This window comes from Mytilus trossulus, chromosome 14, assembly GCF_036588685.1.
Source record: "Mytilus trossulus isolate FHL-02 chromosome 14, PNRI_Mtr1.1.1.hap1, whole genome shotgun sequence".
Taxonomy (NCBI): Eukaryota; Metazoa; Mollusca; class Bivalvia; order Mytilida; family Mytilidae; genus Mytilus; species Mytilus trossulus.
Window position 1 is genome coordinate 36,386,274 of NC_086386.1, and position 17,898 is coordinate 36,404,171.

Genomic DNA, 17,898 nt, shown 5'->3' on the forward strand with positions numbered 1-17,898 from the left:
TTGTATGACTGTCGCATCAAATTCCGTTATATATTCAACAACGTTGTAAAAACAAACAGATATTATAGGTAAATATGTCAAAATACAGCAGTCAATATTGTGTTATAATCTAAGTCACTTAAAAAAACATACATACAGTGTGGGTATCAGTTGTTTGTCTTTTCCTTTCCTTTTGCCTTGTAAATTGTTTAAAACGTCCATAAACTGTTGTGATATAACTACAGACTAATCGAATAGTTATCAAAGGTACCAGGATTATAATTTAGTACATCAGACGCGCTTTTCGTCTACATAAGACTCATCAGTGACGCTCATATCGAAATAGTTATAAACCAAACAAATACAAAGTTGAAGAGCATTGAGGATCCAAAATTCCAAAAAGTTGTGCCAAATACGGCTAAGGTAATCTATGACTGGGATAAGAAAATCCTTAGTTTTTCGAAAAATTCAAATTTTGTAAACAGGAAATTTATAAAAATGACCACATAATTGATATTCATGTCAATACCTAAGTGCTGACTACTGGGCTGGTTATACCCTCGGGGACGAAACGTCCACCAGCAGAGGCATCGACCCAGTGGTGTAAATAGTTATCAAAGGTACCAGGATTATAATTTAGTACGCCAGACGCGCGTTTCGTCTACATAAGACTCATCAGTGACGCTCATATCGGAATAGTTATAAACCAAACAAATACAAAGTTGAAGAGCATTGAGGATCCAAAATTCCAAAAAGTTGTGCCAAATACGGCTAAGGTAATCTATGCCTGATATAAGAAAATCCTTAGTTTTTCGAAAAATTCAAATTTTGTAAACAGGAAATTTATAAAAATGACCACATAATTGATATTCATGTCAACACCGAAGTGCTGACTACTGGGCTGGTGATACCCTCGGGGACGAAACGTCCACCAGCAGAGGCATCGACCCAGTGGTGTAAATAGTTATCAAAGGTACCAGGATTATAATTTAGTACGCCAGACGCGCGTTTCGTCTACATAAGACTCATCAGTGACGCTCATATCGAAATAGTTATAAACCAAACAAATACAAAGTTGAAGAGCATTGAGGATCCAAAATTCCAAAAAGTTGTGCCAAATACGGCTAAGGTAATCTATGCCTGATATAAGAAAATCCTTAGTTTTTCGAAAAATTCAAATTTTGTAAACAGGAAATTTATAAAAATGACCACATAATTGATATTCATGTCAACACCGAAGTGCTGACTACTGGGCTTGTGATACCCTCGGGGACGAAACGTCCACCAGCAGAGGCATCGACCCAGTGGTGTAAATAGTTATCAAAGGTACCAGGATTATAATTTAGTACGCCAGACGCGCGTTTCGTCTACATAAGACTCATCAGTGACGCTCATATCGAAATAGTTATAAACCAAACAAATACAAAGTTTAAGAGCATTGAGGATCCAAAATTCCAAAAAGTTGTGCCAAATACGGCTAAGGTAATCTATGCCTGATATAAGAAAATCCTTAGTTTTTCGAAAAATTCAAATTTTGTAAACAGGAAATTTATAAAAATGACCACATAATTGATTTTCATGTCAACACCGAAGTGCTGACTACTGGGCTGGTGATACCCTCGAACCTTTCTTTCATTTCTTTTTTTTTTTTTTTATTGTTTTCATTATAATTAGTATGACATCACCGATCTTTTATCTGTTACTCAAAGTATCACAAAGAGGTCAAACAGCTTGATGTCTAAATATCTACATAGCGATTTAAAGATGAACTGCACAGGTTAACCTGATTAATGTATTTTTATTCATGAGTAAAACGACGAGTTCGAGACAATTTGTTTAGAGGTTGTGTTGGTTAGTCTGTATTTTGTACGTTGAGTCTAGTAAACTGCTGTTTTTTTAAATGTTTTTTACCATGGTGTTGTCCGTATTCGCATGTAGTTGTTAGTAACTCTTGTGAAATATTCTTAGTTTGGTTGTATATTTCTTCCCTTTGTTGTGTATGAACTGATTCTGCAACGAGATGAGACGGATAAAGAAATGTTATAATATTTCATAAAGCTGAACGTTTGAAGAGGTTGACGACAATCAGATTTTGGATGTATTTTTCATGATAATATAGGGACATTTACTGGGGTTTTCCAGATCAAACTGTAATCAAAAGAACAGAATTTAAGATCTCCTATATATGTTTTCTTTCTTGTACAAAGTGGGAAAACCTAAACTAAAATAGAAGTATAAAACATAAACTGCGCACTCGTGTGTGTTATTAAAGGCCAGTTATTTTTGTCAACCCCAAAGATATTTGTAATTCATACCCTGTTTTCCGTGTCAGATGATGCTATTGAATATATATCAATGCTATTAAAAATGGTTAACACTCAAATGGTCATGTGAAACTGGTGTCTACAGGCACAACTTGTTAAAAATCTATTTCAAATGAACCGGAAAATACATTTATCTAATCGGGCATATCCGGTGAGGGAATTCATGTATAACTGTATAATTTATTGCGTTTAGACCACCTCTAACTAGAATATGGTTTGAAAAAATTTACAAAACACATTTCCCCCACGAATAGGTCAATTACATATATACATCTACTTCTATCTTACAGTACATGGACAAGCTTTATATCTATCCAGTTAAGGGGAAATGAATAAGAAAACGAGTTTTGTTTCATTTATCGTTTTGACAACGGATCTATTAAAAGTTCCAGACCCGGAGTCTGGGTCGGCAGTTTCAATGTTTTTATGTTAATTGTACTATGGCGTCCCGCAGTTCATGCAAGTGTTAAAGAAGGCTGACAAACTCCAGAGTTGATTCGAGATAGATAACGTTGAGTTTCACTTAAATTGTCATTGATATTAGAAGTTCACGCTATGTCAAAAGAGCGTAGAGGTAAAATGTATACCTCCAAATTTTCTGATTTTTTGTTTTTTAATGAAAGCATTTAATGTCATTAATAGATATAGAAATATGTGGTATGAGTAGAAATGAGAAAACTCTCCATCCAAGTCACAATTAATAAAGTAACTCATTATAGGTCAAGGTACGGTATATAAGGTCAAGATTTTCAATCAATTTAGCAAAATTTGATGCTGGAATGCAGATAACTAATGTGAATGTTCATTTAAAAGAAAAAAATAATAAAATTTTAACTTAAAACTTTTGATATTTTCACAAGTGTAGATCATTTAGGTTGATTTATAATGTTTTTAAATTGACATTTTAACCCTGAAACAGTGCAATTCTGAAGGAATCTACATGAAAGTTTCCTATTTTGTATTATTAGGTCTACAAAATATACGGTGACCCTATCTTTTCTTTTTATGTTATCAAAGCATTTTCTAACAGCTATATTTTCGTATTTCATTTTACAATTCTATCATTCAGTTTTGCTTCTAATTACCTAATGTTTTACCTGTATAATCCATAGCTTGAAAAATGCACGGTGACTTATCATTTTTATCATATTTGTGAACATATATCAATATATATAGGTTTTTGGCAAAGTATGAACGAATTCTATCATTTTTTTTTAGACTTCAATACCACCTTAATGGTTCAAACAATGAAACCTAATAAATACAAATAATGAATATAAATTGTTTAATAATTGTTGTTCATAAAGTAACCCTTGTAAAAGTTGATCATAGAAGAAACAGACGAGAAGCTGTGATTAAAATGGCTTTTTCGAAAGTAGTGTGTAGTGGCAATTGATGATAAGTGGAGACTCAATGTAAGGTGATAGATGTAAAAAAAACTTTTGTCTCTCTTTATTTTAGTAAACAAAATGTTTTTAAGCTTTATAACCTTCAGGAGGAGGGTTTTAAATGTTCCAGTGGTCACTCGAACTGTATATATATTTTTTTTATTTCTGCATAACCCTAAAATTGAAGCATTGCAAATATTTCAATTAAGTTATGAAGTTTAATATACCGATTTATACAATAAAATGCGTGTTTTCTAAAAAGAGGTTTAATTTTATCAATATTTTAATGGTGGGTATTTAAGCTATTTTAAACGAGTACATCTGATAAATTTGTACAAAACTGTCATGTATATTATTGACCCACACATTTGTCAGTTTGACTTATTTAGACATAATAACATAATTGTATGTTGATCACAATTTTAAAACCTTTGTTAAAGTAGCTATCATAAGTCTATCAATACTAGCTATTATGTTCGGTCTAAAATTAACTATTCGAGTATTTAATTAAATCTTAAGAATGAGATTGTTCTCGAGATATAAAACCATCGCATGCTAATATTAAAACATATAAGTAAAATTCATTTTGGAATTGTTTCTGTATAGTTATAACCTTGAATGGATCTATTTATTACGTACTTATTAGGTTAACAAATACATTTATGGAAAGGTTGGATGAAAAAACTATAATCAGTAAAAATTCTTTGAGATTTGGACTATTTCATTATGACAAAGAGGTAAATTTATTATTTATCGCATGTGTTTTTATAGAAAGGTATTTCCTTTTTGTGCATTAACAGGTTTTCAAAGTATTCAGATTAACACATATGTTTTTTCCTCTTACGAAAATAGCTAATATGACGTATGATTCTTACCAAGGGATATCTCTTAAAATTATGTCTTTAAAACGTTATTGTGCTCGAAAAGTAAAAACTTGCAGCATCCATTCTGTAATGTCAAAAATGAAAATAACACTATTTATGTCATTTATCCTATAAGCATTTAGGGGAACACCTATATTACTTATGGTTTATTTCACAAGGTAGAAGCACAGCTTCATGACTTACACTGATATCGTTTTTAAGTCATATTAAAACCTCCCCTTGTATTTTGTATATTTAATTTAGTTTACAGATGTTCGATATATTTTAAATTCTATTGTATATTACTAAATCAGAGTTAAACAGAGGAAGGTGTTAGATGATGATCACTTTGTAGATCGCTTTACTGTGTTAACAATTTCCTCAAATTTTGGGTTCATTACTTATAAAGTCGTTTTATGTTTTATTTTCATGCAAGGAACATCTTAATCTCGTTAAACAATAGTCATGACGACAATTTGGTCTGTTTTGTTTTAAGTTACTATGACTGACTATTGACCACCGCTGATAGAATGTTTAAAATTGATCCCGAATAATTACTTGAATCCCGCTAATAGGTTATTTCATAGCTAACCATAAGTTTACAAATTTTGTTAAATATTCGATTTTTGTTTAAAGTGAATGTTACATGTCCTTATTAAATTTTTATCTTAAATAAAAATCTTGTCCAAGAGTATATATATTCTAATTAGAAGGATCACTTACGTGTGTATTTTCATAATTATTTTGAATTCCACATTTCCATTGCTGCTTTTCAATGCAGTTTATAATAGCAAACATGACGCAATATTGATTTGATTTACCGTGTATGTGATTAATGTGATAAAGATGAAACTCAATAACAAGTATACAATTCCATCCCCTCATGTTTACTGATGGATAGAAATGAAATTAGTTGGCTTCCCAAATCCGTAAAATATAATCTCTAGCCTAAAAAGACGTTGGTTTTGGCTTCCCATTAAGAAGACATAAGGTCGTAGTCAATGATTTCTGAATATGGTCGACGTCAAAACAGATGCCTCGTTGAAAGATAGTGCATGCTTGTTGCATATATTGGAAGGGGAGAAAAGTGGTATGTTGCAAGGAAAGATATCTATCTTATTTCCAACAAAATTTCCTTAATTATCTTGTTTAAATCGGGATTCGTTTTTCTTCGTAACCCCTGAAAAAAAATGTTGGAAAGCGTACCATGGTTAATGTGTTCTCATCCTAAATATTCACATAAAATCAAGATTCAATCAATATAATATATAAATTTTCATTAAGCTGTTGCAGTTTTGTTCAAACTAAATAAGTTGTGACACCAAAGAGAGCCGATGTTAGTTTTGTCATACCTATATTTCATAATTAATTAGTTACACCTTTTGATTAATATACAAATATCTCTAGGTCATCGCGGGAATGTGATATACTCGCGCTTTCGTTAATTATCATTGGATGATTAAATAACAATCAACATATTTCTTTAACTAATCATCTAGGTATATGAAAATCATATTTCAATTAGTCAAGACAAATGGGTTATTTACACTTAAACGAATCAATTGATTTATTTGACAAAATGTCAACAGTATCAGTTTTAAGAAACAAAAAATAAAATTGTTCTGGTTAGCAGTTTTGAATGCGAGGTCTTTATAACGTTGATAAGGCAACCTTGGGTGGGTAGGTTCACTTGACAAAAGTAACTAATTTTTGATCTGGGAAATAGTATTAATTCAACTCTTGAAGAGGAGTAACGGTATAAAGCAACTCTTGTTTTGTGCGATATAAATTTGAAGAAAATGAACGACGAGGACAGCTATTTGACGGACCCCTCTTATGAGTCTACTCCTGAACCTGTTATCACTTATAGAAAGGAAAGGACTCGGATAAGACGAAGGACGGTAGGTCATAGAACTAACTGTATAAAAATGTGCACCATGAAAATCTGAAAATCAATCAATTACTTATATAAACTTTTAAAATTGGACATTTTTAAACATAATATCTCTGCATTGTTCACAATTATGTCATGTAAGGGAGGTTCAGAAATAACAGTGTACTTAATAATTCACGCGATAGTTAGTTATTCTGACTGGGCAAACGTTCGAACTTTCAAAATTTACTTAAAAGTATGTTGTTTTGTAGTTCTTGATTATCTTTGTTTTGACTCTGGGCGATGTAGGCCCTGACATACTGCATAGACAGCCGTTTATTTGACAAAATACTATATGTTGCCTATGTCTATTGTTATTTTTGTTTCTATTTTACGTTTATTCCCAATTCAAAATCCATATTTATATATGTATCACTGCTGGATATGTCGTCAGACTATCCTAAGACATGTCTTATTTCTAAGACAGCTTCTTGAAACTGGCCCCTGGTGAACATAAACAGAACAGATTTTGATTGTTTGCAAGCGAATTGTTTGAACAGTACTGAATTAACTGCAGTGGATATGAATAAAATCGGCATAAAGACTTAAAATGACTGAATCGTTTATTTTTTCAGACTTTCAGGTCATATTAAGATCAAAATGGCTGTTTATGATTAAAACTATTTATTGTATAATCAACATTTCTATAAATTGTCCTACTCATGTCAATGTAGATTGTCTTTCTCTTGGAAATAATTCTGCAGTAATAACGGTCTTCTCGCTGAACTTATACTATGCAAGTATTTTAATTATTTATTTCTATCAATTATGCTAAGCCGTCATATTTAAACACAAGTAAGATCCATATGAACTGTGAATAACTGTTTTAAAAGAACACTTGAAATCCAATGTATGCCTCATAAAAAAAGTTTTTTTTTCATCCATGATCATCTCCGAAACTAATGTTGTAAATGCTTTTTTTTAAGTTTTCAAAGATGAAGCATCTTCTGCTTAAAAATAAAAATAAAAAACTGGTATCAATGATGGGTTTATTTACAACCACTTGGTCTAATTCCTCGAGGGTATCACCAGCCCAGTAGTCAGCACGAATTAACATTGATATGGGCATATTTATAAAATTAACTGTTTTTTTAATTTTTGAAATGCTTAAGCTTTTCTACCTTAGAAAAGGATAAATTTATCTGTATTTGGCAAAACGGGTCCTCAATGCTCTTCAACTTTATACTTTGTACTTTGTTCAACTTCGTACTTTGGCCTTTTTATTTTTTTTTAAATTCGAGCGTCACTGATGAGGTTTTTTTTGACGAAACGAACGCACGTCTGGCGTAAATATAAAATTGAATTCTAGTATCAATGAAGAGTTTATTTACAACCAGTGGGTCAATGCCACTGCTGGTGGAGTTTTATTCCCGAGGGTATCACAAGGGCAGTATTCAGCACTTCTAGGCTGACATGAATTATCATGGATATAATCATATTTATAAATTAACTGTTACAAAACTTTTGAAATTTTAAAATACTTAGGTTTTTCTATCTCAGGAAAAGATAACAATAGCTGTATTTGACAAAACGTTTAGGGATTTCGGTCATCAATACTCTCCAATTTCGTACTTCATGTGGGCTTTTTAACTTTTTTGAATTCGAGCGTCAAAGATGGGTCTTTTCAGAAGATACGCGCGTCTGGCGTAAATATTTTTTTTTTTAAATACTGAGGCTTTTCTATCTCAGGAATAGATATTTTTAGCTGTATTTGGCAAAACGTTAATAATGTAGGTCCTCAATGCTCTTCAACTTTATACTGTGTACTCTGTTCAACTTCGTACTTTGGCCTTTTTAATTTTTTTGGAATTCGAGCGTCACTGAAGAAACGCGCGTCTGGCGTTAATAGAAAATTTAATCCTGGTATCTATGATGTGTTTACTTATACTGTTAATGTAATACTTCTGTGTGTTTTGTTATTTGCCAATTGTCTCTATGAAAATACAGTACAGTTTGTAAAGTACAACCTAAAAGAAAAGGAAAGTGGGAATGGTCTTGTATATGTCTCCATAGTTGTCAATAGATCTAAGTTGAGTATTTGTTTGTTTCATTTGTATTGAGAGACTTGTACCTGTACATTCTGTCCTTATTGTTTATGATACTCTCGTATTATGGTCTTTCATTTTGCTAATGTGACTTGTCTATACGCTTTTTGGTGTTACTTTCAAAACTTGTTTGTGCTCGTCTTTCATTTTTGATAGGCGATTTGTCTTTATACGTTTTTTTATGTTTCTTCGTTACAAATATGACGTGGCTCTGTACTTATACATCCCGTCATTATGTTATTGCACTATGATTAATTTGTATATTCTTGTCTTCAATTTTTACTATATGCTTGGTCTGTATGTCATTTTGTGCTTCTTTGTTTTCGCTAGCTATAAAACCAGGTTCAATCCACCATTTTCTACATAAAAAATGACTGTACCAAGTCAGGAATATGACATTTGTTATCCATTCGTTTGATGTGTTTGAGCTTTTGATTTTGCCATTTCATATTATGGACTTTTCGTTTTGAATTTAACTCAGAGTTCAGTATTTTTGTGAATTTTTTTTTTTTAATTCAATTGTAGAGATAAAATCTTCAAACAAAATGTAAATGAATTAAAAGTATCAAAAGTATTAAAAGTATCAAAATAAATGTGAATATAACGTTAAATACAGATGGTTGTGATCATACGTTTATAATATAACATTTAACACGAATATCTGTTTAAAAAGAATCCGCAGAAAAGAAAAATGAAAAACATTCTTTAAAAGTACCAAAATTGACTTACATGTATGTATGTGCCGGTCCCAAGTCAGGAGCCTGTTATTCAGTGGTAGCTCTTTGTTTATGTGTTACATATTTGTTTTTCTTTTATTTAGTCTACATAAATAAGGCAGTTAGTGTTCTCGTTTGAATTGTTTTACATCGTCATTTTGAGCCTTTTATAGCTGACTATCCGGTATGGGCTTTGCTCATTGTTGAAGGCCGTACGGTGGCCTATAAATGTAAATATCTATGTCATTTGTGTCTCATTGGCAATTATACCACAACTTCTGTTTCATAAGTATGGTGAATCAAGTCCTTGTAGTAGGAGGGACATAAAATCGTACGAAACATTTTATGATTGTTTTATTGCATATTTAAGAAGACATGGTATACCTTCTTGGAATGACCATGATGACGGAACATTAAGAAGTTTTCCCGTGCTTTTCTATTTTAAGCTGCATTTCCGATAATTCAGAAATGATGATAAAACAGTCAGATATTAATATCTTGGTCAGTTGAAAAAAAAAATACAAAAAAATCTTTTCATAACGGAATAAGTATCCCTGAAACCAAAATAATGTTAAACCTATAAAGATAATTCGTGAGGGTTTTTTTCAGGCGAGAAAGTTATACACGTGACTGTGCTTTGAAATTATACAAAAATTAGAAGTAAATTGTCCGTGTCAAATGTATGAAATATAGGAACCCAATCAAACTCAAGCTACTACCATTTATGGACATATTTAACTTGTTTCGAATGAAACGATCTGTTAAAACAAACATCTCCTCGGTGCCTCATACAACAAGTTGTATGTCGCAAATGTTCTCTCAAAGGTAAATATAAACTGGTCGTAGCCCTCTTACATTTCTATAACTATTACAGTAGCTACTTATGTCATGGCCGAATGCAAGTCTTGGGAAATTAGTTCTGTAATAATATCGCGTTTCCTGCTAGTATAATAGTTCCAACTGCTGGACATATTTTATGGCAGTATTTTGATTAATCAGCATTTTAAGGTTTATTTTACAAGACAGTAATACTATATTAACATTTGTTCTGTCAATTATGCTAAGTAATGATTAAACATGATTATGCAATAACTCATATGGAATGTGATCTGAAACTCGTTCTAAACAATACTGGAAAGTAAATTAATATCTTATTACCAACATGATATCATTTAGAGACATATACATAACCAATTAATTTAAAATCTGCGTGAATGTTATAATGAAGGTGACGAAATACATACACCTTAATATTAATCATAAGATTACTTGTGTAATGCGTTTTATCAATAATTAATTAAGGGAGAACCTAATCCCTTTTCAAAGGACTGAACACTGGCGGTGTCAGTCTTGATTCCCCCCCCCCATAGTATACATTTTTCTTTTAAGCCCAAACTCAATATGTTATTCTTTTTCATTGAACAATAAGTTTCGTATGAACAGAGACGTATTTCGTGAATACATAACATATATATATCTTTTATATGCAGAAAATGCTTAAAATACCTCGCCTTCAGTACAATACAAACATGGTGTTAAAGTCTCAAAAAGTAGACAAAGGAGCCTTTAAATCAGTGGTTGTGTGTTGCTGTGTAACATACATGTTTGTCGTTCATTATTTTTTACATATTTAGACTGTAAATTTTCTCGTTTGAATTGTTAATTGTAAATTTCGGGGCATTTAATGGCTTATTTAACATAACGTATGAATTATTCTAGTAAGGGTATCTGTGAATTCGGTCTGTTGATTTGTTCATGCAGCAGACAGAGCCTATAGGGGACAATATTGAAAATCAGGACCATATTGAAAATCGCCATTTTTTTTACAAACAGCATTCTTATCGTACGACTGCATACATTATGTATAATCTTCTTTTTTATTGTTTAAGTATAAGACATTTTGATTATCTCAAATACGAATCAAGGCATACAAAATATAAGTTTTGCCAACATTATAATGATTAAAAACTAAAATAGGCATTCGGGTGATACAATGTAGTAATTATAACAAAGTTGTCCTTTTATGTGTGTATTAGATGTTTGTTTTAATGATAGTGTCTCATAAGTCGTTTTCGGCCGGCATCCTTTTACCCAATTGTTAGGTTCTCATGACTTTATGTGTATTTATATCAGTCATTTCAAAATAAAGTACAAATTCGGTATCTGAACTTTTCGAGAAAAAAAAGTTAAAATAAAGGCAAATTGATTTAAAAAACAAATAGCATATTGATTTGTTAATATTTTTTCAAAATATCATATGCAATCTTACCAACACCTGAGAAAATTTTATTTTAAAATTGTGTGCCAGCTTGTGTCCGATTTTGTCCATCCTGTTACTTTTTTTAACTGATAGCAAAAGGGATAATAGAAAAGACAATATCCAATGAAAAGTGTGGCTCACATTTGCATAGCAGTGTTCATTTGAAATCACATTTACATTTATCATTTATGGAGATTACCCAAAAATATCTGCAGATTGTCAGTACGTTCAGGAAAATCATCACATTTCTTATTTTTCAAACACTCTTAAAAAAATATTGTGGTGACAATGGCATTGAAAATTTACTATTATGTCCCTTTTCAACTGTACTAACTGGAAACTTAGTCAAAAGGTCAGTTATGTTAATTGTAAAAAATATTTTACACATTTTTTGGGTAACAGGAACGAACAAAGGCAGTAACAGGGAGGACAAAGTGGTAACAGTAGAGACAAAACATAATTCAGGCCACAAAAATCAATAAAAAAAAACTGGATTTTAAATTTCATAGGGATACGAACGGGAGATATAAGTATCTAAACATTATACACGAACCATGTATACGAGAATCAATCCTGTCCGGGTCAAACAAACAAAACAAAACAAAAACAAATAAAAAAATTGGTATTGGTGTTTTTTTTTTTTTTTCGCTAAGTATGAAGTAAGATTTGGTTGCCGCAAGTCGTAAAAATCAGTACATAAGATGACATGTCTTTCTGTGAACTACCGCTTTTAAGACCAAGTTCAGCATTTTGGTTCTTATTTATTTATCATATTCTCTTCCTGAATATGCCTTTAAGTATCCTGGAGACTAACCAATCACCAGAACAACCACCCATCGTAACGTCTTAGAGAAGGTTGAATATGTAGGCGTAAAAAGCAAAACTAACTTCATATGTTATAAACAGGAGGACATATTAAAGAACACAACAATACAACTGAACGAAAATTCAAATTATGTTTATCTTATTGCCAATGATTCTGATATACATGTAGCTAGTTTCTGACACATTTTAACACTGAAGGTTTGTCATTCTTGGATTTTTGGATCATCTCCATAAGTTCACGAAGTGGCTGTAGCAGCGTCTCTCAATTATTTTTGGCAAAGAAAAACACGCAGGCGTCCAAAAAGGGGGGAGGGGGGTATCTCATAATAAAAATCATAAAAATTAATAATACACACAGATTTGCCGCTGGTGTGCGTATTTATATTTGGAATGGCAAAGATATCAATGACCTGCAACTTTAAGAAGGCAATACATCATTGGGTAGAAATTCTTGTATCAATTAATGGGTCGACCCATACGTACATAATGTGCACCGTGCAACCCAAGCAAAACAAAATAACTCATCAAGGAACAAAATGAACCAGATTAGGTTCAGGTACTAAAGAAAGCATTTAAGTACAAATCGCAAAGGGTAAAGCATTCAAAGAGTATTGAAAAGAAACAATGCGTATTCTACATGACACGCTTGAATAATAGCTGTACAGTAATATCGGCAACTGAATTCTTAAAAATAGTTGCATAATTAATAATTTTGTCCATCCTGTTACCATTCAAGGTAGCACTTGACTTGTTCTAGAAATACCTCAATACAAATGTACATTTTATGAATTAATATACCGTACGGTAATAAATATGTGTAATTTGCGATAATGTAAGAGGCATTTTGAGTTATCTTACAAAGTATGTCTATCCTGTTACCATGTTTGTCCCTCCTGTTACCTCTGTCTTTGTAACAGGAAGGACAGTAACAGGATGGAAAAATTAGTACATAACTTTAAATTGGATTTAAAATAGTCGCTCCCTAATAACTGATGTAGTGTTTTTATACTTCCGGCCCATGCTTCAGTTACGGTAACAAGCGTTTCAGTAGTCTTATGCAATTAAAAATTATCTATCAACTGGTAACATTAAAGACATTATAAAAAGGTACGCATACATCAATACCACATAAAAAATTTTACCATGTCGTTACGTCCTGTATCCACGCCTACGACGTCACCATAAAAAACCGCCGTTATTTGAGGGAGAAACTACTTTTATTTCGTAAACAAATAAATAGTATTAGGAAGGACAAATATTGATGAACAGACATTCCAGTGACTGTGGAATAAAATTTGTCATGATTCAAAACATAGAAAGTTATTTATTTTCAATTATGATGTTACTAAATGAAGAAAAATCATTCTGTTTACCTTTAAAGACAGTTTTATGTACAGATAATTTGAATGCAAATGTTATTTATCAAAAATGAACGCATGGAAATTGGCGAATTTTCATACTTCAACGAATATAAAAAAAATATGAAACTTTTTGCACACTTATATTTGCATGTACTATCTTGCACAATATGTAAACTCTTATGTTAAATTAAAAAAATATGTCAAACTTACAAATAAAACAGACAATAGGCAATAACCGAAAAATGTACATTTTTTTGAAATGACTGATATATAGATACAGTAATGGATGAGGACACTTTAATAAAATAAATCTTATCGTATCTTATCTTATTTATACCATCTATAATGCCGTTGAGTACACATATGGTATATGACCGTATATGAAATTCTAATGTTAGAAGGGACATAACTCTAACTATAAAAATAATACTTTAATATTGGTTTATTTAAATTTGATTTCAGACGAATATTATAATATTCTTATCATAGAGCACACTCAAGTTATTCATAACTTTCGATCTTGATGCACGTTTCAAAGATAATTGTACATGAATACAGGGTTTCCCCTGGGTCAATTTTTTTTTTCGCCACCTCTTTCGCCAAAACAATATATTTTTCGCCACTTTATTATTTTTTTCGCCAAGTTACACAAATACATTTTCCTTTTAAAAATTAAACTTTTTTTCCAGCCCCCCTAAATAAGAAGTGATTTTTAAAACAAAACGAAGCATCTTATCACTTTGAATTGATCCCTCGTGTAAGGTGTAGTCATTACATTGAAGGGTTACTCTCATGCCAACCTTTTGAATAGATTTTCTACATAACGACAGTTTTCTTTTCTAGACCATCGTAAATAAGTAAAACTATATGCTTGAAACACGTGTGTAACTGAAACGACTTTGAAGTACCCACTCAAATCAATGATCTATATGAAAGTTAAATGGTAAAGTTTTAAATCGGAGACCTTTCTTGCTTTTGGACATTTTTCGTCATAACAACAATTTTCTTTTCTGGACTATCATTAAAAGGAGAGGAAGCGTAAACATTTTGCTTCAAACACGTGCTTAGCAAAGTGGTTAATAAATCCCCTTTGTGACACATGACAGAAGCCATTTAACTATATCATTTTGTCATATCATATAATTAACACCTTTATTAATTAGTCCTTTGATGTCGATAGCTATGAATGCAATCAGCTGATTATTGATTTTCTGTCAAAATCTTAACGAGTTCAAGGTAAATTCCGAGTATTGTCTGATCGGTAAGTCCGAGAAACCCGAAAAAAGTAAATAAACAAGATGGCTGAAAATAAATCGTTATATATATTTGTTTCGCCAAATTCTTTCGCCAATGACGAATTTTAATCGCCACAATTATTATTTTTTCGCAAATTGCGAAAATGGCGACCGCCAGCGGAAACCCTGTGAATATATAACAGTCAGATTATTTAAATATTCCGGTTGTTCCGGGGGTTTGAACCCCCCTTTTTTTTGGACGATCAATGCATTTGAATGGGGACATGTAATTGGAACCCCCCCCCCCCCTTTGTCCTGGGTTAGGAACCCCCCTTTTTAAAATAGCTGGATCCGCCCCTGATTCATTTCACGGAATTTCTTAACGTCCACTATATAATCATGTATTGCAATAAAATAATAACTTCTTTTAATTAATATTTTCAAAAAAATTTAGACGGTTTGTTATGCAATGTTTGTTATTCCACTTACATGTATATAGTTGAAAATTGAATATATATATATTAATTTTTATAAGACAATGGGATTTCCTGGCAAAACATTCACATGCTTACTCAAGTTTGGAATTGAAAATACACTAATACTTAAATGAAGGGATGTGGGTTGATTGCCAATGATACTTACTTAGAGTTTGTCGAACTAAATGTTGACTACTGTTTCAACATAGCTTTTCATTTGGCTGTATTTTTGGGTTGCTGAATCACTGGCGTATATTCAAAAGCTTTTTACGTTTGCGTTTATATTTACAAGTTCCACTTTTATTGTGGAGATGTTGTGATTATATTTTATTTCATGATTTTTGTACTGATATTTTTATTACATTTGGCCGGGTAAAATGCTCTGTTTAATGGTATTCATAAATAAGAAAATATTAGTAATTACCCATTCGTAACGTTTGAAATTGGGATATTATATCCTCATTTTCTATGTTAAATGGCTTGTTAAGTAATTAAAATGTCAAAGGTCAAGGTAAAAAGACAATAAATGCTATAAAATGTAATGATTACTATAAAACTTCCCAATTACCGACCGTGCGAGGACTTACCAGACAGTCAAGGTCGCTAAACACTACATGTACTAGTTTATAAACTTGTCAACATATACATGTAAGCTTCCGATCAAGTAAAATATTTAAAATTATGACAATACTTTCTGTTGTCTCAATATCTTTATTGGCTGGATATAAGATAAATCTAACTAACAATTTCAATATACGTTAAGCTTGAAAATGCATTCAATATGTATACCGAACACACACTAGTATTATATACAATGTAAATTTAATGTTCATTTTGTTGAATGTCGAAACGTAATAATACTAATAGTGAACCTTTCCTCGTGCTTGCAACTCTTTTTTTTATTGACTCCATCGGGAAAAAAAATCAAAACTTATCAGTGGTATACTGCATACTCTCTATAAAACAAAATATAACTCAAGATTATTTGTAAATCCAATCTAACTTAAAGACTTGTTTAAATATAAATGTGGTATGATTGCCAATGAGACAACTATCCACAAAAGACCAAAATGACACAAACATTAACAACTATAGGTCACCGTCCGGCCTTCAACAATGAGCAAAGCCCATACCGCATAGTCAGCTATAAAAAGCCCCGATAAGACAATGTAAACGATTCAAACTAGAAAACTAACGGCCTTATTTATGTTAAAAAATGAACGAAAAAAAAATATGTAACACATAAACAAACGACAACCACTGAATTACAGGCTCCTGACTTGGGACAGACACATACATAAATAATGTGGCGGGGTTAAACATGTTAGCGGGATCCCAACCCTCGATCCCCTTACTAACTCCCCCTAAACACTGCAAATATCCAGTTTTCTTTGCTAAGAAGAGAAAGTTATAATTCCTATATATTTTTCTGACGGTACGTCGTTAGTTCTTTTGAACAGTCATTAGTTCGCTTTCAATAAATGAAATTTGAGCTCTCACACTTAAAATCGTTATTTGCTAATTTGTTTCGGAGTAGTGCATACTAATAAATAAGCATTTACAATTTTTCGAGTGTAAAGACAGTAAACAAATATGAACAAATAAATATCATTTGGTTTCGGTGATTTATAGAATATGTCAAGTAAATACTGTATTACATGTTTTCCAGCTATATACATAGAGACAATATACAAGTACAATTTAAAAATTTCAATTCATTAGAGTCAAGACACAGTTTCTAAATTGGAAACATAAATTAAATTTAAGAGATTTATTATAAAGTTTACATAAATAGGGCAACAGTTATGGAAAAAACCACCATATCTCTCACCTGACCCTCCCTAAAAAAAACCATCGAAAAAACACCAACCAATGTACATAGTATCAAGGATCGTATATTGTTTCATCGGGCTCCTAGTTGTACTTAACATCCATAGTGGTTTAACAGCACAATATAAAATACATTGTACATCTGTAATACTAAAAGGAGATGAAAAATTATTGGCTAATCAAAATACATACATGTACTTTACATTCACTGCGCTTCAATCGATTAGATCATTAAGACCAATAATACTGTGCACAATATACTCAAATTCAAGTATACATGATTGCAGTCTGGTTACTAAGATAAATAATCTACAAAAATATAATAAAATGTTAATATCAGGGAGAGATAAAATTGAGAATTAAAACAGGAAATGTGTCAAGGTGATAACAATCCAACCAAAGAACAGAAAACAGAGAAAGTCCATCTATACACGTACGATTTCAACACGGCAGAAAATCTCGCACCCGGAAAAGGTTTTTTTTTTTGGGGGGGGGGGGCGAAACCTGTTCACAAACGGTCACGGAGGTCATCTTATAACTTTGTATAGATTTATAAATTATCCTCGAGGTCCCTTATACCTTTTTATAGTTTAATAAATTATCCAGAGGTCTATAATAAATATTTTAGAATATGTGTTGATTAGGGACGTGTTCAGATTATTT

The 17,898-nt window shown here is 31.7% G+C and overlaps 1 protein-coding gene across 3 annotated transcripts in view; it reads left to right on the forward strand.

Annotated features, from left to right (window-relative positions):
- The window catches only part of LOC134696072 (centrosomal protein of 83 kDa-like), a 54,389-nt gene that overhangs the window by 21,390 nt on the left and 15,101 nt on the right, over positions 1-17,898 (forward strand). Inside the window, exon 1 of one of the 3 annotated variants that reach the window (XM_063557659.1) lies at positions 4,296-4,428. The exons of 1 other annotated variant lie outside the window; for it this stretch is intronic. In XM_063557659.1, coding sequence (XP_063413729.1) covers positions 4,354-4,428 — 75 coding nt within the window. In that variant the 5' untranslated portion in view covers positions 4,296-4,353. Of the gene's footprint in view, positions 1-4,295; positions 4,429-6,313; positions 6,456-17,898 lie in introns of those variants that run through there. One more of the 3 variants, XM_063557655.1, reaches the window with a different exon arrangement.